The 20,190-nt window shown below is 30.8% G+C and overlaps 1 protein-coding gene and 1 long non-coding RNA gene across 6 annotated transcripts; both read left to right on the top strand.

Annotated features, from left to right (window-relative positions):
- LOC122595946 (piriformospora indica-insensitive protein 2) lies at positions 1-2,811 on the top strand. The gene is made up of 2 exons (XM_043768428.1): positions 1-895; positions 1,599-2,811. Exons 1-2 carry the CDS (start codon positions 671-673, stop codon positions 2,646-2,648), a joined length of 1,275 nt encoding a protein of 424 aa, XP_043624363.1. The 5' UTR covers positions 1-670; the 3' UTR covers positions 2,649-2,811.
- Positions 2,812-15,842: 13,031 nt separating this feature from the next.
- Positions 15,843-19,325, top strand: LOC122598457. Of its 5 annotated transcripts, none has more exons than XR_006323625.1 (4): positions 15,843-15,887; positions 17,117-17,217; positions 18,028-18,345; positions 19,004-19,325. It is a non-coding gene; the product is annotated as an uncharacterized LOC122598457 (long non-coding RNA). The 5 variants fall into 5 exon arrangements; XR_006323624.1 differs by lacking the exon at positions 15,843-15,887 and adding an exon at positions 16,898-16,930; XR_006323622.1 differs by lacking the exon at positions 15,843-15,887 and adding an exon at positions 16,905-16,967 and having other exon boundaries at positions 18,019-18,345.
- The last annotated feature ends 865 nt before the right edge of the window (positions 19,326-20,190 follow it).

A 20,190-nucleotide genomic window follows, 5' to 3' on the forward strand; every position in this document is an offset into this window, starting at 1 on the left:
TTTCTTTCTTCATAAATCTAAATCAATGAAACCCCATAATTACCCATCTCCAAAAAGCTAAACACATCCACCCTCTCTAGACCCCCTATTGTTTCATATAATCTATACATTTATAGCAAACACATTGATATTTGTGCATTATTTTTATGTTTTTAGCTGTTTCATCTTTCTGCTCTGCCACTCTACTCTGTTTTTTTTCTTTCTACCTTAGCCTTGCTATAAAACAACATGGAAATGAGAGCTCCCTGTTTCAGCTTCTCTTGTGTGTTTTTTCTCCCATTTTTCCCTAATTTGTATAACATTTATTTACCATTTTGGACTTTTTCTAGTTGCAAAACTAACTTGGTTTTTCAACATTGTTGCTAAATTGAGATAAATCGCATTTGGATTTCCTTTCATTATATACATTATTTTATCATCATGTGCTCTGTTTTTTCACTTTCTTTAAACAAAAGCTCTGTTTTTTCTTCTGACTTTTAACTCTTTTAATCTCACCTTGGTGAAACATCTTTTCGTATATAAAACATGGGTTGTCTTTCATATCTATCAACTCACTAAACCCAGAAAAACATTCACAAATTTCTTGATAAGTTTTAGTTTCTTGAAAAATTAAGTACTAAATCCTCTGTTTTTTAAGCTCATTTTGTGGGTGTAAGACTAAGAAATAGTGATGGATTTGAGTTTTAAAAATGATCAGTATTTTGTGATTTTGATGTTGATAATGGTGGGATTGTGTGGAATGTGTATTAATGGAGAAACAAATGAAGATTTAGCAGGAGCTCCAATGGTGAAAACAGAGCAAGAAGCTTTATACTCTGCTATTCAAGGGTTTGTTGGTAATTGGTGGAATGGGTCAGATCTTTATCCTGACCCTTGTGGTTGGACTCCTATTCAGGTATTTTTTTCACTCAATATAGCTAGACTAATAACCAAATAATTGTAAGATGTTATAGCAGAAAAGAAACTTATCTATATATAAATCTAATTCTGTCGGTAGGATTCTTCTTTTTCTTTTCTTTTTTGTTTGAAACTTTGTACTTGTCAATGTGTCATTAACTATATTATTATGCTTCTCAATATCTGTTAGCTGTTAGTATTGATAGGTAAAAGAAAAAAAGAATAAGTTACCAAACATTAATTGTAATCTTGTACGTATTCTTTAGTTATTTGAAGTTTTGTACTAGTCATTAGCTAGATTATAAGTTATTATTGTTTTAGAATGCGTGTCCCCCCTACTCAATCTAATGTTGTTTGTATGTATCTAGATATGTATGTTTAACAATTGGTGAGAATTTTTATTTTTCATTTAACTAAGAACACTTGAAGGTTGACAAAAGTTGAAATTAAAGACTCAAAGCCAAAGTTTTCTTTCATGAGTTGGTGCTTGTATGATAAACCTTTTTTACTTACCTTTTTTGTTTGTTGGACCTACAATCATACTAATTTTATCTCAACATGAGTTGATTAGTTTCATTATTGCATAATATGTTGAAAAAAACTTTTACATTATGAGTAAAAAAGAAGTCAACATTTTTATTTTATTTATTTGTCATTTTGAAGACTAATAATAATACTGTCTACTTGTCTTCTTTCTACAGGGTATTTCATGCGACATTTTTGATGGATTCTGGTATGTGACAGACTTGAGCATTGGACAAATTCATGATAATTCTCTTCCATGTGCTCCAAATCTTGAATTTAGACCTCATTTGTTTCAACTTCAACACTTGAAATCTTTATCATTCTTCAACTGTATCATCTCACCTAGCCATGGCCCGATATCGGTTGAATCTGCTAACTGGGACTCGTTTTCAAACACCCTCGAGTCCCTAGAGTTCCGTGCAAACCCCGGCTTAACTGCTCAAATCCCAGCCACATTTGGTAACCTGAAGAAGCTCCAATCACTTGTTTTGATAGATAACGGGCTATCGGGCAGTTTACCAGGCAGCATTGGTAATCTAACTCATTTGAAGAGGTTGGTTTTGTCTGGTAATAAGTTTACAGGCAAAATCCCAGAAAGTTATGGTTATTTGAGTGAATTGTTGATTATGGATTTGAGTAGAAACTCATTGTCAGGGAGTTTGCCTATGTCTTTTGGAGGGTTGACTTCTCTCTTGAAGTTTGACTTGAGTAAGAATCAATTAGTAGGGGAAATACCAAGTGAGATTAGTAATTTGAAGAATTTAACTCTTTTGGATCTTAGTGACAACAAGATTTCTGGTGAGTTGAATTTTGTAAATCAAGAAATGAGTTCATTAGAAGAGTTGATCTTATCAAACAATCTCATTAGTGGTGACCTTATGAACTTTAATTTGCAAAACCTTTTTAACCTCATGGTTTTGGATCTTTCAAACATGGGGTTGTCCGGTTTGATTCCCGAGTCAATCCTTAACCTGAAAAACTTGCGGTTTTTGGGCTTAAACGACAATAAACTCTCAGGAAATCTTTCACCGAAACTAGCTGAGTTGTCTAACTTGAGTGCTATCTATCTCCATGGAAACGACTTCACCGGTGACCTCAAATTCCCTCGAGAATTCTATGTTAAAATGGGAAGGCGGTTCGGGGCATGGAACAACTCAAACTTGTGCTTTCCTGTTGATAAACTGGCTGCTAGTGTTCGTCCGTTTGGTGTAAAGGAGTGTAAATGAAGTGCCGTTGTGATGTTATTTCCGCGGTCAAGGGTGTCAAATTAGGTAAAAATACTTTTGATGTAATACTTGTGTAATCAAAATGATCCTAATCTTGTTTTGAGTTAAATTGAATAGCTAGATGATTGTTAAAATTGCGTATATATGTCCTATTTTTTGAGTATGTGTATGTTCAATGATAGTAAATGCAATGAAAAGGGCTTAAGGACTGAAAGCCTGCATGTTGGTGCATGTGGGTTTGGAATATGGCTGACGGTGGTCTGGTCCTCACCATGGACCATTTGGTTAGGTTAGGTTTGCAGGCAAGGATGGTACATATGATCATGTGGACCTTGTTGGAGGGCCTCCTTCTGCCTTTGTTTGTTAACAAGTCCCTTGCCATCTTTAATAAATTCTTGTGATAAATTTCGATACTACAATAACGTACAAGTTATGTAACAGATTGCTTTAATAAATTAATCAAAATATGTGATACTTTTATAAATTCCCATTATTTATACGTGTTGTAACTTGTAAGTTTGTAACTATCATTATATATATATATATATATAAAATTCTCTATCTCAATTTGATGATGTGACATATCTCAGAGCTCGTCACATCATCTTTTTCCTACGTGGCGATCTCACGTCGTTAGTCTCTTAAACGTTAACACGTAAGCTAACACCTATACATACTTGACAAATCATCATCATAGCTTGTATTAATTATGAATAAATAGCATATTAAAAAGTCATAAACATGATTAGAACCCACAACCTTAAGTTTTTTATGTGAAACATAAACCACTTGATCTAATGAGATTTTTGTTTATATTTTGAAAAACATGATAGATATTCGGTCTAAAATCCCACAAAAAACTATTAAAAATATTATTTATATAATTAGATGACACTTAACATATATATAAAAGAGATTTATGGTAATAGTTTCTTACCTAAAATATATATTAATGACATATTCCAAATTTATAAAAAAGTTTCCATATTTTAAAGATCTTTTTAATTCTTATTAAAAAATAATAATGATTCTTAATTTTTTTTAATATAATATCTTTTGAGATGTAAATTTTTTTAATTTATATTTTCCAACATAAATATATTGCAAAAATATAAACTTTAGATTACTTGGAACATAAAAAAATATTGTCTTAATTTAAGTTGAATTTATGTTTTTATATACTCTATGTTTAATTCTTTGAGGGTGGACGTAATACGTAAGGAGGCAAGGTGGTGATCGACCGGTGACCAGTTGGAACACCACCCTCCCTATAGGTACCAAAGGGGTGGGTAGCAAAGTGGTGATGGTAGTGTAAATCTGGTTTCTTTCTCACCCTCTCACCTTTTTAGTTTTATCTTTTTTTTTGGTTTTTATCACTCTTAACCTCACTCAGTATGTATATTATGTATGTTAATATGAAAAGAGAGTAAATACGTACAAATATATAGAAAACAAAGGTGAAACTTATTTCTCATTCAATGACTGTGTAACACCCTTCTTTATAAAAATGTGGATTTCAAAAAAAATTTTAGCTTTGAACATAACACCGTTAACAAATTGAGGAAGCAACATTTAAAAAATCTCATTTGATTCCTAACAGAATCAATAAAACATAATAAATGTCTCAAAATGTGTTATCAACAAGTATCATCGTAATAAACCAAATGAAACCCACAATCAAACCAACAAAGTAACGGCCAAACGGCTAAATAAATAGGTCTACTTAAATAAATGCAACTATGGGTAACTATAGCCAACATCCATAAGCTCCAATAAAAGCTACTCATCTCACAAGCATGCTACCAAGTCGCCAATTACTGCCTAACCTGAGAGCACAACACATTTTCACAAAAACAAGTGTCAGCTATTAAAGCTGAGTAAGATAACAAGTTAGTTTAATGAAAAGGATTGCCAATTAAATCAATTATAAAACAACTCATGCATACATAAAGGCACTACAACAATATCAACACAAAATCTGCGTAATAGGTATATCAAATCCTATAATGTGTCTAGCAATCCTCCATGTCAACACTAGCTACTTAACTGCACAAACAACACAATCAACGCAAAGGTTATGCCAAATAAGATCTGCACAAATAAGCTGTGTGAGGCGGCCACATGACCAAATAGAAAACCTCACACCCGAGTAGATGGGTAAGCCTTACGGGGTCCATCATTGTCGTTATGGATATGCATAACCAAATCCATGAGTAACCCGTTACCACACTGGTGGTCAATCACTTCACCCGGAATTACTCTACCAACGCTAATTGGGTCAGACGAGAAACATGTACGGTGCCCCCAAATGATCAATGCAGCACAACTAGCCTAAATAGGTTGCAACCAAATGCTCGAGACTTATCTACACAAATAGGTTGCAACCAAATCTACTCATCAACACTAGGGCCCTTATCGTGCACGTGACATGGCAACTTAAATCATGTCTAGTGTTCTATGTCAACAAGTCCACACAAAATATTCACTACTCATATGACAAGCTACAAAAATAAATCATGCAATAAACATCTCATTACTACATAAACATGCATGAATAATACCCCGGTCAACCTCCCTCATATATCCCTCACCCCACATATGCATGATACAATTGTCTTGTGTTAGTCTTGAAAAAGCAAACTCCTTTATTATTACTATTAGTCAAATAAGCATGATACAATTGATTTGTCTTGCCTTTCCTTACCCCACGACCAGAAGCAAAAAAAGAAATACCAATCTCCATTCCTTTTATATTTCTAAATAAAACAATGTCTTTTACCCCACCATTTGACACCCATGCAAGTGTCCCAACACCACAAACAATACTAACAACATTACTAGCTTTAGAATGTGACTACACCACAAAAATTAAGAAACCAACAATTCCTTTTATTCTCTTGTAAACCGTACAAAACAAGTTGCAGACACTTTTATTTTTTTTTTTTATATATATCTTTTGTTGATCCCTACGATACATGAATAAATTGTATACTTTTTTTGGAACACAATTGAAAACATCAAGATTATCTCTTTTTTTTTATTTATTAGTCACTACGTTCGACGCCTGAAAAACATATATTTTATGATATACACTAATTTAATAATATTTGTTACGTGGGATATAATAACTAGAGCAGAAGGACAATTTTCATTCCCAAACTTTCTAGTGCAAAATCAAAATAACAACAAAAGACATATATATACAATTATATAGCAATTTTCGGAAAGGCAAAAGACAACAATACCTTTATGTTGAAATCAACGTTTTTTCCTCCCCTATCTCTGTTTGACGCACAAGACCCAAGATCATACACACACGCACACGTCTAGAATGGATTTAATTTTGATTCTCTTTGCTGCGCACGACTCCAGGAAACAATAGCTCAAAACCCCCTTTTTTTAATTTCGTTCGACGACTACGCAAAACTCGACTAACCCTTTTTTTTATTATATATATATATATATATATAACTTCATTACAAAGGAATGACGGAATGACTAGTTTTACTAATTTTACACCCAACACCCTTCAAATCTTATTATTTAATTAATAACCTCAAGTAATCTAATTTAACGACATCAATATTGATTTAACACTATCGGAAATACATACCGCCTTAACAAGCATCAATGGTAAACATTTATCAACACATTTAATCACCATAAATGGACACCTATCCATATTTATCCACGTAAACACATAATAATTAACACCATAATTATTCGCCTAAAATATAAGGCCACCTAACGATAAGTCAACTTTGACTAACGGTCAAAGTCAACGAAATGAATAAACGAATTCGGGATGTTACAGACTGAATAAGCCTTAAATAGGCAAAACTACATCTCATGTGATCCTAAAAATAAGGAAATAAATTACCAACTTTACCTAAGGAATTGGTCATGGGTATGACCCATAATGTCCATATTCTCAATTGCATATAATAATTCGGTCAACCCCATGACTTTATACCATTTATTTGAAGTAACACTAAACCAACTCAAATACTAACTTAAATAAAACCAACTCAAACTAGATAATATGACTGAGTCAAGATTAATTCCTACATAGATAGTGAGAGTATGGTGAAATATTCATTCCTTGTGGAAGGGGTGATGGAGGATGAAAAAAAGTGAAGATTTATCTTGAGGTTTATAATTTTTCCTTCTAATAATGTTTATTACTTTGTCATTTGATATTTTACTTCATTACATAAAAAAATATCTTCGTTCTTCGATGATAGTTTTTTTATATTGAACATTTATTGAATTATTTGATAGAAATTTATGTTATCTCGTGCAACGAACGGGGCTAAACCTAGTTATAGTAATATATATATGATGATCAAAGGAGTATTGAATTCAATGCTTTTTTTTTTATCAATAATAATAATAATAAAGTTTTCTAGGCTCCCTACCAACTTCATTTAAAAGGTTGCTTTTAATTATAATAATAATAATAATAATAATAATAACGGATCTGCAATTACCTGTAGGAATATCCGTTACTCGAGAGTAAATTTAACGTGGATCTGTGGAGTCCGAGTCCAGGTTTGATACGGTGAACTTTAATCGGATCTAGGATTGGTTAGGCCCGCCCTATACCCTGCACGTTGTCATCCTTAATTTGAATGAAGTTATATCGCATCTTTATGACTCCACCAGATATTGAGGATTACCCCAATTGGAATATCAAAATTAAAGGATAAGTAATGTAAGTTATTGTGAGGACTCAATATTTGTTGAGAACTACGAGAATTTTTTTACATAATAATAATTTTGTATATTTGATAACATCTTTGACTTTGGGAGAATCCATCTGGGTTCGATTGAGTCCAACTTCTCACATTTGTGAAAGTGAATTAATAGGGGATTTTCGAGAATCCTGGTTTCAAGGCATACGTGTAATTTAGGAATAGGAATATAATAGAATGTCGTTCAAAAAAATTTTAATTAAATAGTAAAATTCCATAAATATCTCATTTAATCACATGTATGACCATTCAACATCATAAAATCAAGGAAAAAAGTCGTATGGATCAAGATTGATAAAGCCATATCACTCATTTACTTGTTCATTAGTGGTATTTGTCGTCTTCGTATATTGTTTCTTATTTGTAATTCTAATTATTTTTATATTGTTTATTATCATTTTATTATTTTATCACATAAAATTAAATATTCCCTTTATATTACATTTTTAATCTATTTTTATTTTCATTTTAACTATTAATTTATTTACATTTGCACATATTCATTTATATGGCCGGCCATAAAAAATTTATTTCATTCTTTATCTATAATTTACGCGGGCTACGTACATGAGAAAAGACGAAAAGTTCTAGTCGCATCCACGAGGTTAAGATTACTTCTCTACGTAGCGTTTCAAACTTCTTGATCAAGAAAATAATTGTCACCGGGCCTGTTTTTATACAAGAGAAATTTTTCTCTGGTGTGATGAGTATTATTTTAATCTCCGAAACCATCCTCATATAATTCATAAATTCAGATTAATTATTAGGAAAATCACACATTTTGAAATCAATAGCTAGTCAGCGTCAATGATCATTAGTTCAACTGGTTAAAGGTACTTTCAGATTTTACCCGGGGTCTTGATCGAGTTTGATCCTTAGGGATGACAATTCTTGGGGTTTTTCTTTCGAATACTTGTAACGGCCTAAATCAACATCTTGTTGTCTAGGGTACGCAGTGCCGACTTTAATTTACTATGAGGTTAGGCATTGGCCTAAGGCCCCAAAAATACAAAGTCCTCAATTTTTATATTTTGGCCTTAATGTATTACTTTGAACTTATGTGTTAGATGTTATTAGTTATTACTATACAAAGTAACAAGAATGCTCACTAAAACAAATAGGCAAATAAACATCATGGCCTAATGACAGACCTTTAGAAGAAAAAAAAGAAGACATCACACAAATGAAGTTACAACCTTCAACGAAAAAAGAAAAAAAAACCTAACTATTAAGAAATTAAAAAAGTCTGACCATTGATTTTTTCTCTCAGAAAAGATTTCCAACAACGAGTTACTGATAAATCTTTGATTATATGAAAGACTTTCTCATAAAGATGGTGCAAAATTTTATTTCTTTACGTTCTTTTCACATGGAAGCCTAGTATATATATAAAATAAACTCTTTTTTTTTTTAGTTTTTGTATTTAGTTTAATTTGTATCTTAATCAATTAGGCCCTCAAAATTAATCTCGCTTAAGGCCCCCGAAAAGCTTAAGCCGGCACTGAGGGTACGCGCAAGACTTCATTATTATACGGTGAAGTTTTTCTGATATCATGTATCGACCGAATTTTCGAAAAAATAGCTAGCCTGCTTCAATCGTGCAGTGCATCATTATATTGAAGTAAAAAGCCCATATCTATAATTCTAGAAAACCTTATACTAACTTCATCAAAAAATCTATATGTTTGACACTGATTCATTATACTTACAAGCTAGTTTAGGTATTTAAATTATAATTGATTTTCTATTATTACAATCTATTAATGCGCAATCATTTTTTTTATACATCTATCTTAATCTTAATATATACTATAAGACAATTGAACTAATGACTTATTAACCAATCACATCGCTCAATTTCATCAAATTGACTTTTGATGATGTCATCATTTAAATAAACTAAAAATTAAAAATCATAATAATCATTATCCAAATATATTATTATATTAGTATTTATATTAATTTGTAGAAAAAGTCTCATTAATTTACACTTTTTTATTTTCCATCAATAATTTACACTTTTTAGACCTGAATACTTAATTTATATTTATTTTTAGCCATCAACTTGAGAGAATGTTTTAAAATTTATAATCATTTAATTAAATTAAAAAAAAAATTTAACATATGAAATATTTTCTACAAAAAATTATTTTAAAACCTAACGGCTTATTAACAAATAATATATTAGATTTTTATAATTATAAATATTAATATTTAGTATAATATTTGATATAAATACAATGTGAACTCTAAATACATATCCCAAACACGATTTACAACAAAGGGTTACTTGAATCCTAAATCCAAATCAATATAAATTACATTCAATATTCATTTTATCTCTCAATAAAAAAAAAGGTACATAATTTTCTCTTTTTTATATATTAGTTTTACATATTAATGTTTAATGTTACAGTTGTCACTTAAATCAAGAGTTCTAATTGTTATCAAAGGATATAAAAACAATCCTAATTGTTATCATATTATCATAGAACAAGTGATTGAAAATAAACCTATGCGTGTTATGGGTGCGCATCATGATTAAATACATATACTTGAATGTCAAGTATAAGATCACAAATATGTTTATATTTTAATTCTTAATTATCTTTCATAATAATATCACATTATGAGTATAACTGGTTTCAAAATATTCTATAATGGAGAAATTATTATATATAGCATGTGGCTTGTGGAATGACTACGACAAACAATTCTATCAATATGTCTAGGCTAATCATTATAGTGACAAATATATGATTATTGTACTACAAATATAACACTTATAACCGTATTTCTTCAAAATTATAAGCTTCTATAACTTAAAAGTATGAAGATTTAATATTGATAATATCTTAGACACGGGTCTAAAATCTAGCATACAACTATACGTAGTTATATATATGGAAATGAAAGAGCATGGAAATGCATGCAAGACAAAAGGGATGCATTTGGAACTTTTCAGTTTTTATTAAATGTTTCTGCCAAAGAAGAACTTTGTATAACAAGACGGCCATGAAATCAAATCATACAATAAGATAAACAATAATTTATATAATTACCGACTATTGTGTCATACAAAAATAGAGGTGATCATTTATAGTTTTTTCAAATCATATATAGAGGCGTTTAAGGTTTTGTTAAATACACCCTTAAGATTTTGGTTAAGATGCATTATATATTTATACATTTTTAATAATATACATAAAATAGACTTTAGATATAAAATGTATAATTAAGTTTTATACATGTGCATTTTTTAAACCATTATGATAAATAAAAATTTACATATCGTTCGTTATCCTAAAAATTAAGTTACCCTATCTTTAAACATCGTGAAAGGTGCAGTACAAAGGGTAGTTGAATATACTCAACAAGCTAGATTTAAAATGTGGAGACATTTTGCTCATTCATTTGTAGCAATTTAATGTCTATTAATAACAAAGTTTGATTCCGTCGGGGCATATAAAAATGTAAGTACATATCACAACTTCATGTCCATTGACTGGTTGTACCATGTACTTAGACAGTTGTACCATGCATATGGTTGCTTAGGTAATAGTAATACTTGTGAAGCAGAAGTAATTGAACTGCAATCACAGAAAATGAATCAAGAAAAAAGGGTACAAAGATGACTGACACTTGGGAGGAACTCTAATATATCCAAAAGTACATCACATCCGTAATTTTAATGGAAATGGGAAATTCAAATCGGTTTGCGTTTTACAAAAACTTTTTCGAAATAGTGTATGTTTCAATTCATTTCAATCTATTTTTGACATATAAATAAAATATAAAAACTACTCTAGTTACTTGCCCCCTTTAGAGCATCAGCTAGTGTTCAAACTATGGATGATGGTATTGACATATAAGGTGTCCAATCCGATTTCACCAATCGATTTTACAGCGAACTGGATGATATGACTAAATTGCGTAATAATATGGTTAATAAACTTGTGGATAATTTTGGAAGTGGATAACACTGAAACTCGTAATTTTATAATGTCTCACACGATTAGGTTATCATCATAAAAGCGACAATGTTGATATGATGTCTGTTAAGTTAAGATTTTTATTATTGTTGGTTTTAGTAATGTTGATTGAAATAGGGATTAAACTTTGAGTCATCCCCTAGTAGCCCCCTAGCGCCCTTTACACTGTCCCGAGTCGATATGAATATTGCCTTTTGCCTTCACGACCAAATTTGGTTGTGCCCTCCATCTATTACCCTCTTTTCCCATTTTTCTAAGCCATTTTTTCACCCTTTTTCTTATTTTATTTTTTTCCAAACAATTACACACAATGTAGCAGGGTTGCCCTCATTTACAAAAGTAACTCCACTCCACCATTTTTAAGAGACTTCGTACATGAAAATGTGACGTCGAAGTCTTTCTTTATTTGAATAACCTCACTCCTTAATTTTAATCTAACTTTATTTTTTTTTAATGAGTAAACATAGTAGGTTATTATATGGAAATAGAAAACAACAAGTTACGTCGCCAATCTTTTGTGTGTAACAAAACTGAAATGTTTAAAAACTTTAATTTGCTTATCATGAGAAAGTTAAATAAAAAAAACAAGTTATTTTTTCACACATATATCTAACACATTATAATCTTTTAAATAAGTTATATATAAGCATTAATCATATGGTTGAAGTTATAAACTATTATTAATACAATAACGGAAAATAATGGTGTCAACTTTATGAAGCATTGAAACCAATAATAATCATTGTATGAATTGGACCACATGTACATGTTGTAGTAAATAGTCCATGGGAATTATATAATATATATATATATATATATATATGGGTGAGATATTTTGAGACCACCTCTTATTTTAGGACCAACTAGGACCATTGATTTTTGTACACCATTATACACATGTGTAAGTTACTTACACATGATTTTTCTGTGGGCCCGTCGCTGGAAAGGCTTAGTGTTTTTACAAAAAACTCTTGTATATCGTAGTAGATGATGATGGTGGTGTGTAAGTTACGAAAATCAATGGTCCTTTTTGGGACTTTTTTTAGTTGGTCTCAAATTATCTTTCCCATATATATATATATATATGAGGATGAGAATATAAGGTTGTCGGGTATCTAAGCTTAGGTGTGGAACACTCACATATTATTTTTTTAATTCATAAAAATCATGGGGCCCATGCATTTATTCATTAAACAAAAATAATAAAATATTAGTATGTGAGGGGTTACACCTAAGCTTAGGTGTCGGACAACCTTATATTCCCTTTTCCCTATATATATATATATATATATATATTTTAAGTGAGTTTCCATTAAAACATGTTGGAGACAATTTTTAACCAGAGATTTTCTGGGTCTCCAACCCCCTCCTTATGAAAAATTCCTTTGAGATGGGAACCCAAGACTCAAACTTGAGACATTGGGTAAACTCATCTTTGAAACTCACATAATGGATTTAAAAGATACCTCTGATCACTAAGGTTTAAACTAGTGGTTAATTATAACATATATATGGTTTTAGGACCACTTGAATATTTACAATCTGAATTACAAAAAGTAGTCCCTATTTGCAGGTATTTACAATCAATAGCTTTTGTATACTCTATCTCCCATTAAACTTGGTTCGTAATTAGACACATGCATTGATGCACTCACAAAAGCACACACATACATATATAACATAGAGGTCCCTAGACCGATCCTTGATTCCTTGGTCCATGTAATTTTGATTTGGTCATTTAAAAGCTCGGGTCGGTCAAGTATTTATCTCGAATAATTGATCAATCAAAAGATTGATAGTTTATAATTAACCGACCGGTTTGGTCTCGTTTTCAAGATCCGCTTTGTGCGATTCTTTTGAAACATAAAACTTCTTCGAGCGCATTTGGTCACAGAATTTTGAAAAAAACGAAATCTATTAAAGGAATTGGAATTTGAAAGAATGAGAATTTGGCGGAATGTTTTTTACTTTTGAAAATTCAAATAATGGAAGAAATGAAAATTCTTCCACTATCCCCAAGGAATGTAGATTCGATCAAATAATGAAATATTTACATCCAACACGGAATAAGATTCCTCTATCTTTAAATATCAAACACACTAAAGAATGAAATTCAATTCCATCAAGTTTCATCATATTATGTGAACCAAACGTGACTTTAGCTTCTTAAAAGGAAAAAATGATTGCCAATGATTTGGTAGCTCATTGACAAGGTCTTAGATCTTGAGAAAAGTCCATTAGGGTTTGAATCTCACTTCTTACATGTATAGGAGTGGATTCTTGGGGGTGGGCAGGGTGAGTCATGGGTTTCATCTCAGAAATCTGTGGTTTGAAATTCGCATACTGCCCAATTAGATGTCTCGGATGTTAACTAATAACTCGTTGTTAAAAAAAATATCAAAAAACAAGCAAATATTTTTATATAAAAATACACTAGTATACAAATATACGGTAGCCAAGCCAAGCTTTTCATCCTGGGTCACCAAACAGTTTGTATGATACCAACAAAAGTAACTTAAACTACATAACTAAATTACATCAGTCTGAGATCGTCAAAAATTTTTAAAACTAAATAGATACATAAAAATAAATTAAAATATAAAGTTTTATAAACATTGTAAATTGTAAACAACTCCAAGTCTTTGACACTGGACTGCTGGACATATGAGAGGTGAAATATCAATAGTTACTAGTAAAATATTTAATTACTATTTAACCCGTTTAATCATTTTGATTCTAGAATAAGGGGAAGAATAAAAATAAATAAAAAACATGGATAGTTCAAAGGATGTTTGATATTGTCTATGTAAATAAATTATACATTTAAAAGCTGCGTTTTGAAAAAGTATGTCCTAACATGCTTTTTCAAAATTGCGTTTTCCCTTCATGAAAACGCAAGTAATCAGTTATTTTGATCAACACTTTTTTTCAATATCTGCATTATACAAACATAATAATCAAATAATAATAATAACTCAATTACAAATACCCTGTTAGACCATTTGTAAAGGTAGATGATAGATGTAGATGAAGGGTAAAAGGTGAAAAGGGTGAATGGTTAAGGGGTGTAGGTGATGAGTGTAGGTGAAGGGAAGAAGGTGATTGTGATCACCTAGGTAAAAAGACAAAATGTGGGGTATTTTTTTATTTATATATATTTTTTCTTATTTTTTTTTATTTTGATTGGATATAGAGTGAAAGATTGTAGGGTATTGTGTTTTTAATTAAATAATGGTGGGGACTAAATGATAAATGAATGGTTAAGGGGAAATATAGAAGGTAAAAGAAATGAAAAGGTGATGTTGATGTAGAAAAAAAAGTATAAGTGAAAGGATGAACGGTTACGAATGGTTGATGGAAGGAAATTATGATAAAGGCAAATGATTTAGATAGATAAGATGGGTTGGGGAGGGATAGAGGGTAGTAGGATAGTGAAGTATCACACAAGTAGCGTAGCCCACCCTACCTCCACATATCCAACAACACCCTCAAACACATTAAATTTCCTATGACAGTAACCACTCAGCTTAAAAAGGTGATATATACATGATCTTCGAATTTATCGTTAGATATATAATTTCTTCTTATTATTATATATTTATATATACAATCATGTACCGACAATCAATAAGTATTTGGGTCTTAACGCTTAAGTCTTGGTATGGAATTCATGTTCTCCAAACTAGAAACATAAGTCTTCATAAAAATAACCAAGGTTTTCTTTTTTATAATTGAAATATATAAAAAGACAATTAGCGTTTAAAAAGAAAAATACACAACAAACTAATAGTATATTTATCGAAGAAAAATACACAACAAACTAATAGTATATTTATCGAAATGAATAATTGGAGTTGTTGTTATTGTTTAGATTTTCTTTTATGCTTTAAACTATTGAATCTCTATCTCTATATATAAAAGGCTATCAGAAAGCGTTCGGGTGACGCTCTTTGAGCTCGTCATGTCAGATTTTTCTAATGTGGCGTTAACAGAACGATTTAAACGTCACGTCAGCAGCCACATCAGCATTTTACGTGCTGACGTGTAGGGTCCACATAAGTATCCAAAGCCATATATACCCTTTATAATAAAAAAGATTGGTTCTGGGTTTCGAACCCGCAACCTTCAGTCTGAAGCTACGCGTCTTTAACCGCTAAACCATGGAAGGTTTTGTTTAAAATTGTTAAACTCATTATTAATAAACATCATTCAGATGGCTCTTTTCTTTAAACACAGCCAGATCCCATCGGTTACAACCTTTATCTTCTTTCCTCTTGTCAAATTTATTCATTTCCCTCCAAATGTTTAATCCCCCAAATCCTTTCCTATTCTCTATTTTTTCTCAAATCCCTAAACTTTAGAAATTTAGGGTTTTAAAATAATGTCTAAATCTCCCTATATCCCATATATATATATATATATTATATATATATAAATATCATATCAAAGACGCATGGTTTTTTTATACATCACGAAATCAACAACTATTCCAGGTAACAATTTACGATCCTTTAATTGTATTTTAGTTTAATCAATCTTTTTTTGAATGTTTGTGAATAGAAATCTGGTAAATTGTTATATGTATGTAGCGGTTTTGAAATGGGTTTTGAAAATATAAATCATAATTGATTAAAATGGTTTTTTCAAAATATAAATGACGAATTTTTTATTTTATCTTTTCACTGTATTTTAGTTTAATCAATCATGTTGATAAGGGTAGGTGGGTAACTATTTTTGTTTTTTTAGACAGTCTATGGGATTTCGGTATGAGTTTTGTAGATATATAAATCATGAGTATTTATATATATTTTGCAGGGATCGATGTATGTGGTTTTACGTGATTTTTATAATTGAAATTTTTTAGTTCCTGTATAAGATTTAGTAATTGTTTTTTGGTGGGTTCTATTACATGAATGTGTTGTATAAATTTATACTTCATATATTGAGTATGTCTATTACGTGAATGGGCTTTTAGTGGGTTTTGGTATAAGATTTGGGGGTGATTGTATTATATTTTAATTATGTTATCTATTGTTTTTTGTTTAATGTATTATACTTTATGTTTGTAACAGTAAAGGGAATGATTACTTTGTTGCTTCATTATCGATATCATTTCATCTATAGTTACGTGTGAGCTGGAAATAGTTGCTTTGTTGATGAAATAATATTTAAGATAATATTCGCTTATTAATGAACAAGTCCTTGGCATTAAGCGTGATGTTATGGCAGACTCACAATCCTGTGTAATGGCTTAATTACTTCTAGGAATTACTTCTAGGAAGATCAATAGAGTGACCTTTCCTCATATGGAGATCACATTTAGGAGTAGGGATATGAAAAAAAGGAGATCCCATTTGTTTTGTATTAAAAATAACTTCTAGGAATCTGATTCCTTATAAGCCAAATAATGCAGTTGTAGAATATGTTCACTTTGGACTGTGAAAAGCATCTCATGGTAGTTAAAGTTGTCTTTTTATCATACGTCTTCAGACTTGAAATATATGGGTTTCAATATCTTATAATTACCCTAGCTCAAGTTATAATTACTGCATTTACATCTTACTTTTTTTCGGGTATTTTTACAAGTTGTGTTTATTAACTGTTGTCGGGAAGGTTCACCAATCTAATATATGTTGCTGATTTTGTCTTTATGACCATAAAGAAAGAAAATATCATCTGAGAATTTTATCATGTTGATAAGAAGCGACTTTTGCTTTTGCAGGACTTGGGGAATGTGGGATCTTGGGTTGCTAATTTGATTCATGAAAGCGATTGCAAGCTGTTCATTTTTAATACTCAGCATTCCACAAGCCTTTTGTTGAGGTACTCACCATTTTACAAGCAGTTCATTTAAAATGCACGTCTTCTGTTTTAAAAATGCTTCATTGCAACTAGAGGTGGCAAAGCGGGAGGGTCGTATGGGCTGGATATCCCGCTTTTTGTTTAAAGTATACTCTATATAAAAAGTTGGTGGTGCCAAATATGATGCAAATGCTATAAGTTTTGATTGATAATCTTATTTTATGCATCAAAAGTTTGTTTTAACAACTTTCAACCCGTTTTACCCATTTGTCTTATGTTTATATAATAACCTTTTTTTAAATTTTTTTTGAACCGTTAGAGATAATTTAAAAACCTGAGTTGTCCAATTGATAAGTACATGAGTCAAAATTATTATATATAGTGTCACCAAATAATTATAATGTGAAACCCTGAACTTCATAATGGTTTACTATGGATCTTCATATGTAGATAATTACTTTATCTTGAATTCGTTACGTGTTATCAAGTACGTGAAACAATTTTCAACCTTTGATTAAACACATGGTTTACTAAAGTATTGTGTCAAACATTGTTGCTTACTGGGTTGATAATACTCCTTCTGTATCATGGAGTTTCAAGAAACAAAAACGGCTTACCAAGATTCAAATTTTACCTCCATTTTATGAATAGTTCATTGCAATATTTGGCATTTAACAAAGTGTTTTGACTGTTTAGTTCTTCAATTCGTATATCACTTGACATTTAGTAAAATGACTAGACAAGCGAGTTACTAAAAAAAATCATGCAGATTTTTATGTAACAAACGGAATGGGTATAATGTCTAATAGGAAAATTTTTAAGTTTTTGTAGGTAGATAGGATGGCAGGTGGGACCCAACTAGCATCCTAATCTTCTTGCTTTAACGTACTAGGATCTAAGGGTGCAAACCAAGGTCAAATGTGAGGTTGTTGGCAACAGTATTAGCAGATTCAGTGTTGGCTGGTGAAAGGTCTTTGATGTCTGCCATTTCAGCAGTGTTGCTTGATAAGCTCTACAAGAAATACTTAATTAAAATGAAGCGTAAAAGAAAGCTGATTAAGGAGATGCATATTTTCATAATGTGTCTAAATAGGAAGACCTCGGGTTGACTATTCCAAGCCTGAGAAAGCCATTTCCATCAATAAAAAGGTACAAAGCATAATATTTGTCTTCTTTTTATTTACTTATATGTAGATGTTATTTGGGTTTGGGGAACGGGATTTAGTTGAACTAAGTCAACTTCAATATGGGCTAAAACAAACCGGGTTCGTGTGGGCTGAGTTGGGAACCCATTAAGATAAAAATAGTTTAGAGAAAATCAACTAAGTTATAAACATAATATTGTTTACAATAGTGATCCCAGTTGTAGAATAGAATATTTAGAGGATTATATTCATTAAAAGTATACTTAAATTTCTTAGAAAAAATCTACTTACAAATAGTTTTGTTTATTTAGTCCATTTAAGATAAAGCACAATCCAGGTCAACCCATATGTAAGTAATTGGCTGAAATTGCCATGTTATATGGATTTATCACATGCATTTTAAACTAAGTAGATGTTAGCATTTTATGTAGGTTTTTGAACCACTGGTTTCCATTCTAGCACGATATAGCATGTTGGACCTATCAAAACATGCATGATAGAAGGAACTAATAAGTACAAAAGCCTTCTTTAGTGGTCACATTCTCAAATTTAATCTCCTTAGGTAAACATTGGCCACTTAATGTAAGTTCCAAGTTATCTCTCAAGATTTTTAAAACTCGTCTGTAGAGTTTGAGTTAATAGTATTGACAAATGAATAGCAGGTTGCCTGTGGGCGCTGTTGCTGGGTCCATTTCAGGTGTGGCTTTTGATACAAGTCTATTATCGTTTATGATTTTTTGAAGAAGAAGGATATTGATTTAAAAAAAAAGAATGGAGGGAGCATTGGTGGCATTTGTTTACAAAGATTTACAACTAGCTACAACTTCAGTACGCATTACTGCATTAGAGACTCTCTAGAGCCATTAGCCCATTAGCCAATGTGTAAGAATCTACATTAACAAATCGTCATATTCTACAATTGTTTATTTAATCTTTGTTTAATCAAATTGTAGCTTTTCAATTGTAAATAAGATTTGATACTTTTAGTTTACAATAAGATTTGATACTTTTAGTTTTGTGTACCTTTTTATTGTGTAATCTATGTTGACATTTATTTTATTTCATATATATAACTATTCACTAGATCGAAATTATAAATTGTTTTACTGTACGCCATTTATGATTGATAAATCAGTTAAAAATCAATATAGACCGGTGCAACGCACGGGTTTCACCTAGTAAATATATATATATATATAGTGTCGGCTCGATCTTTTCGGTGGCCTAAAGCAGGATTAGTTGCGGATGCCTATTTTAGAAGTCTCTAGCAAAATCTCACCTCCTTTATCCGGGCTTAAAACGTCAAAAATAAACTACTAACCAACCAACATTATACATATCAAAGACCAGCATTTCTATATAAACTATATCTCAAAATACTACATTTACAAACTTTGCAAACATATATTTGAATATCAAAGAGCTATTTCATATTATTAAAGTGAATATCTTTAATAAATTACTTCTTTACACCTTCAACTTATTCATTTGTCAGCCTTTTAAAAAAATCAATAAACTAATCAAAATAATAAATAAATAGATAAAAACTTAAAAGATATTAGCAGATTAAATTAATAATAAAATCAAATCTATTAAGTACTAATCTTTAAAATGAGATATTGTGTAAATTAAGGTTAAATAAATGGATAATTACATTGCTCCGTTAATTTAACTATAAACTAAGTATATGTTTGAGGAGAGATAGATATAAGTTGTGTACATAAAAATCTGTATATGAGTTTTAATGTGAGAGAGAAAGAAAGAGGAAAAGGTAGGCACGGCGGAGTAGTATGTTTACATACAGGACACCAAACGTTCACACATACATTGTCATATATTTAAAAAAAAA

The sequence above is a fragment of the Erigeron canadensis genome, chromosome 4, assembly GCF_010389155.1.
Source record: "Erigeron canadensis isolate Cc75 chromosome 4, C_canadensis_v1, whole genome shotgun sequence".
NCBI lineage: Eukaryota > Viridiplantae > Streptophyta > Magnoliopsida > Asterales > Asteraceae > Erigeron > Erigeron canadensis.

Bases quoted from the DNA above. Each gene is read 5' to 3' on its own strand.
- LOC122595946 (XM_043768428.1), top strand. From the start codon at position 671: ATGGATTTGAGTTTTAAAAATGATCAGTATTTTGTGATTTTGATGTTG. The intron at 896-1,598 runs GTATTTTTTTCA...TTCTTTCTACAG, and splicing joins GTGGTTGGACTCCTATTCAG to GGTATTTCATGCGACATTTT.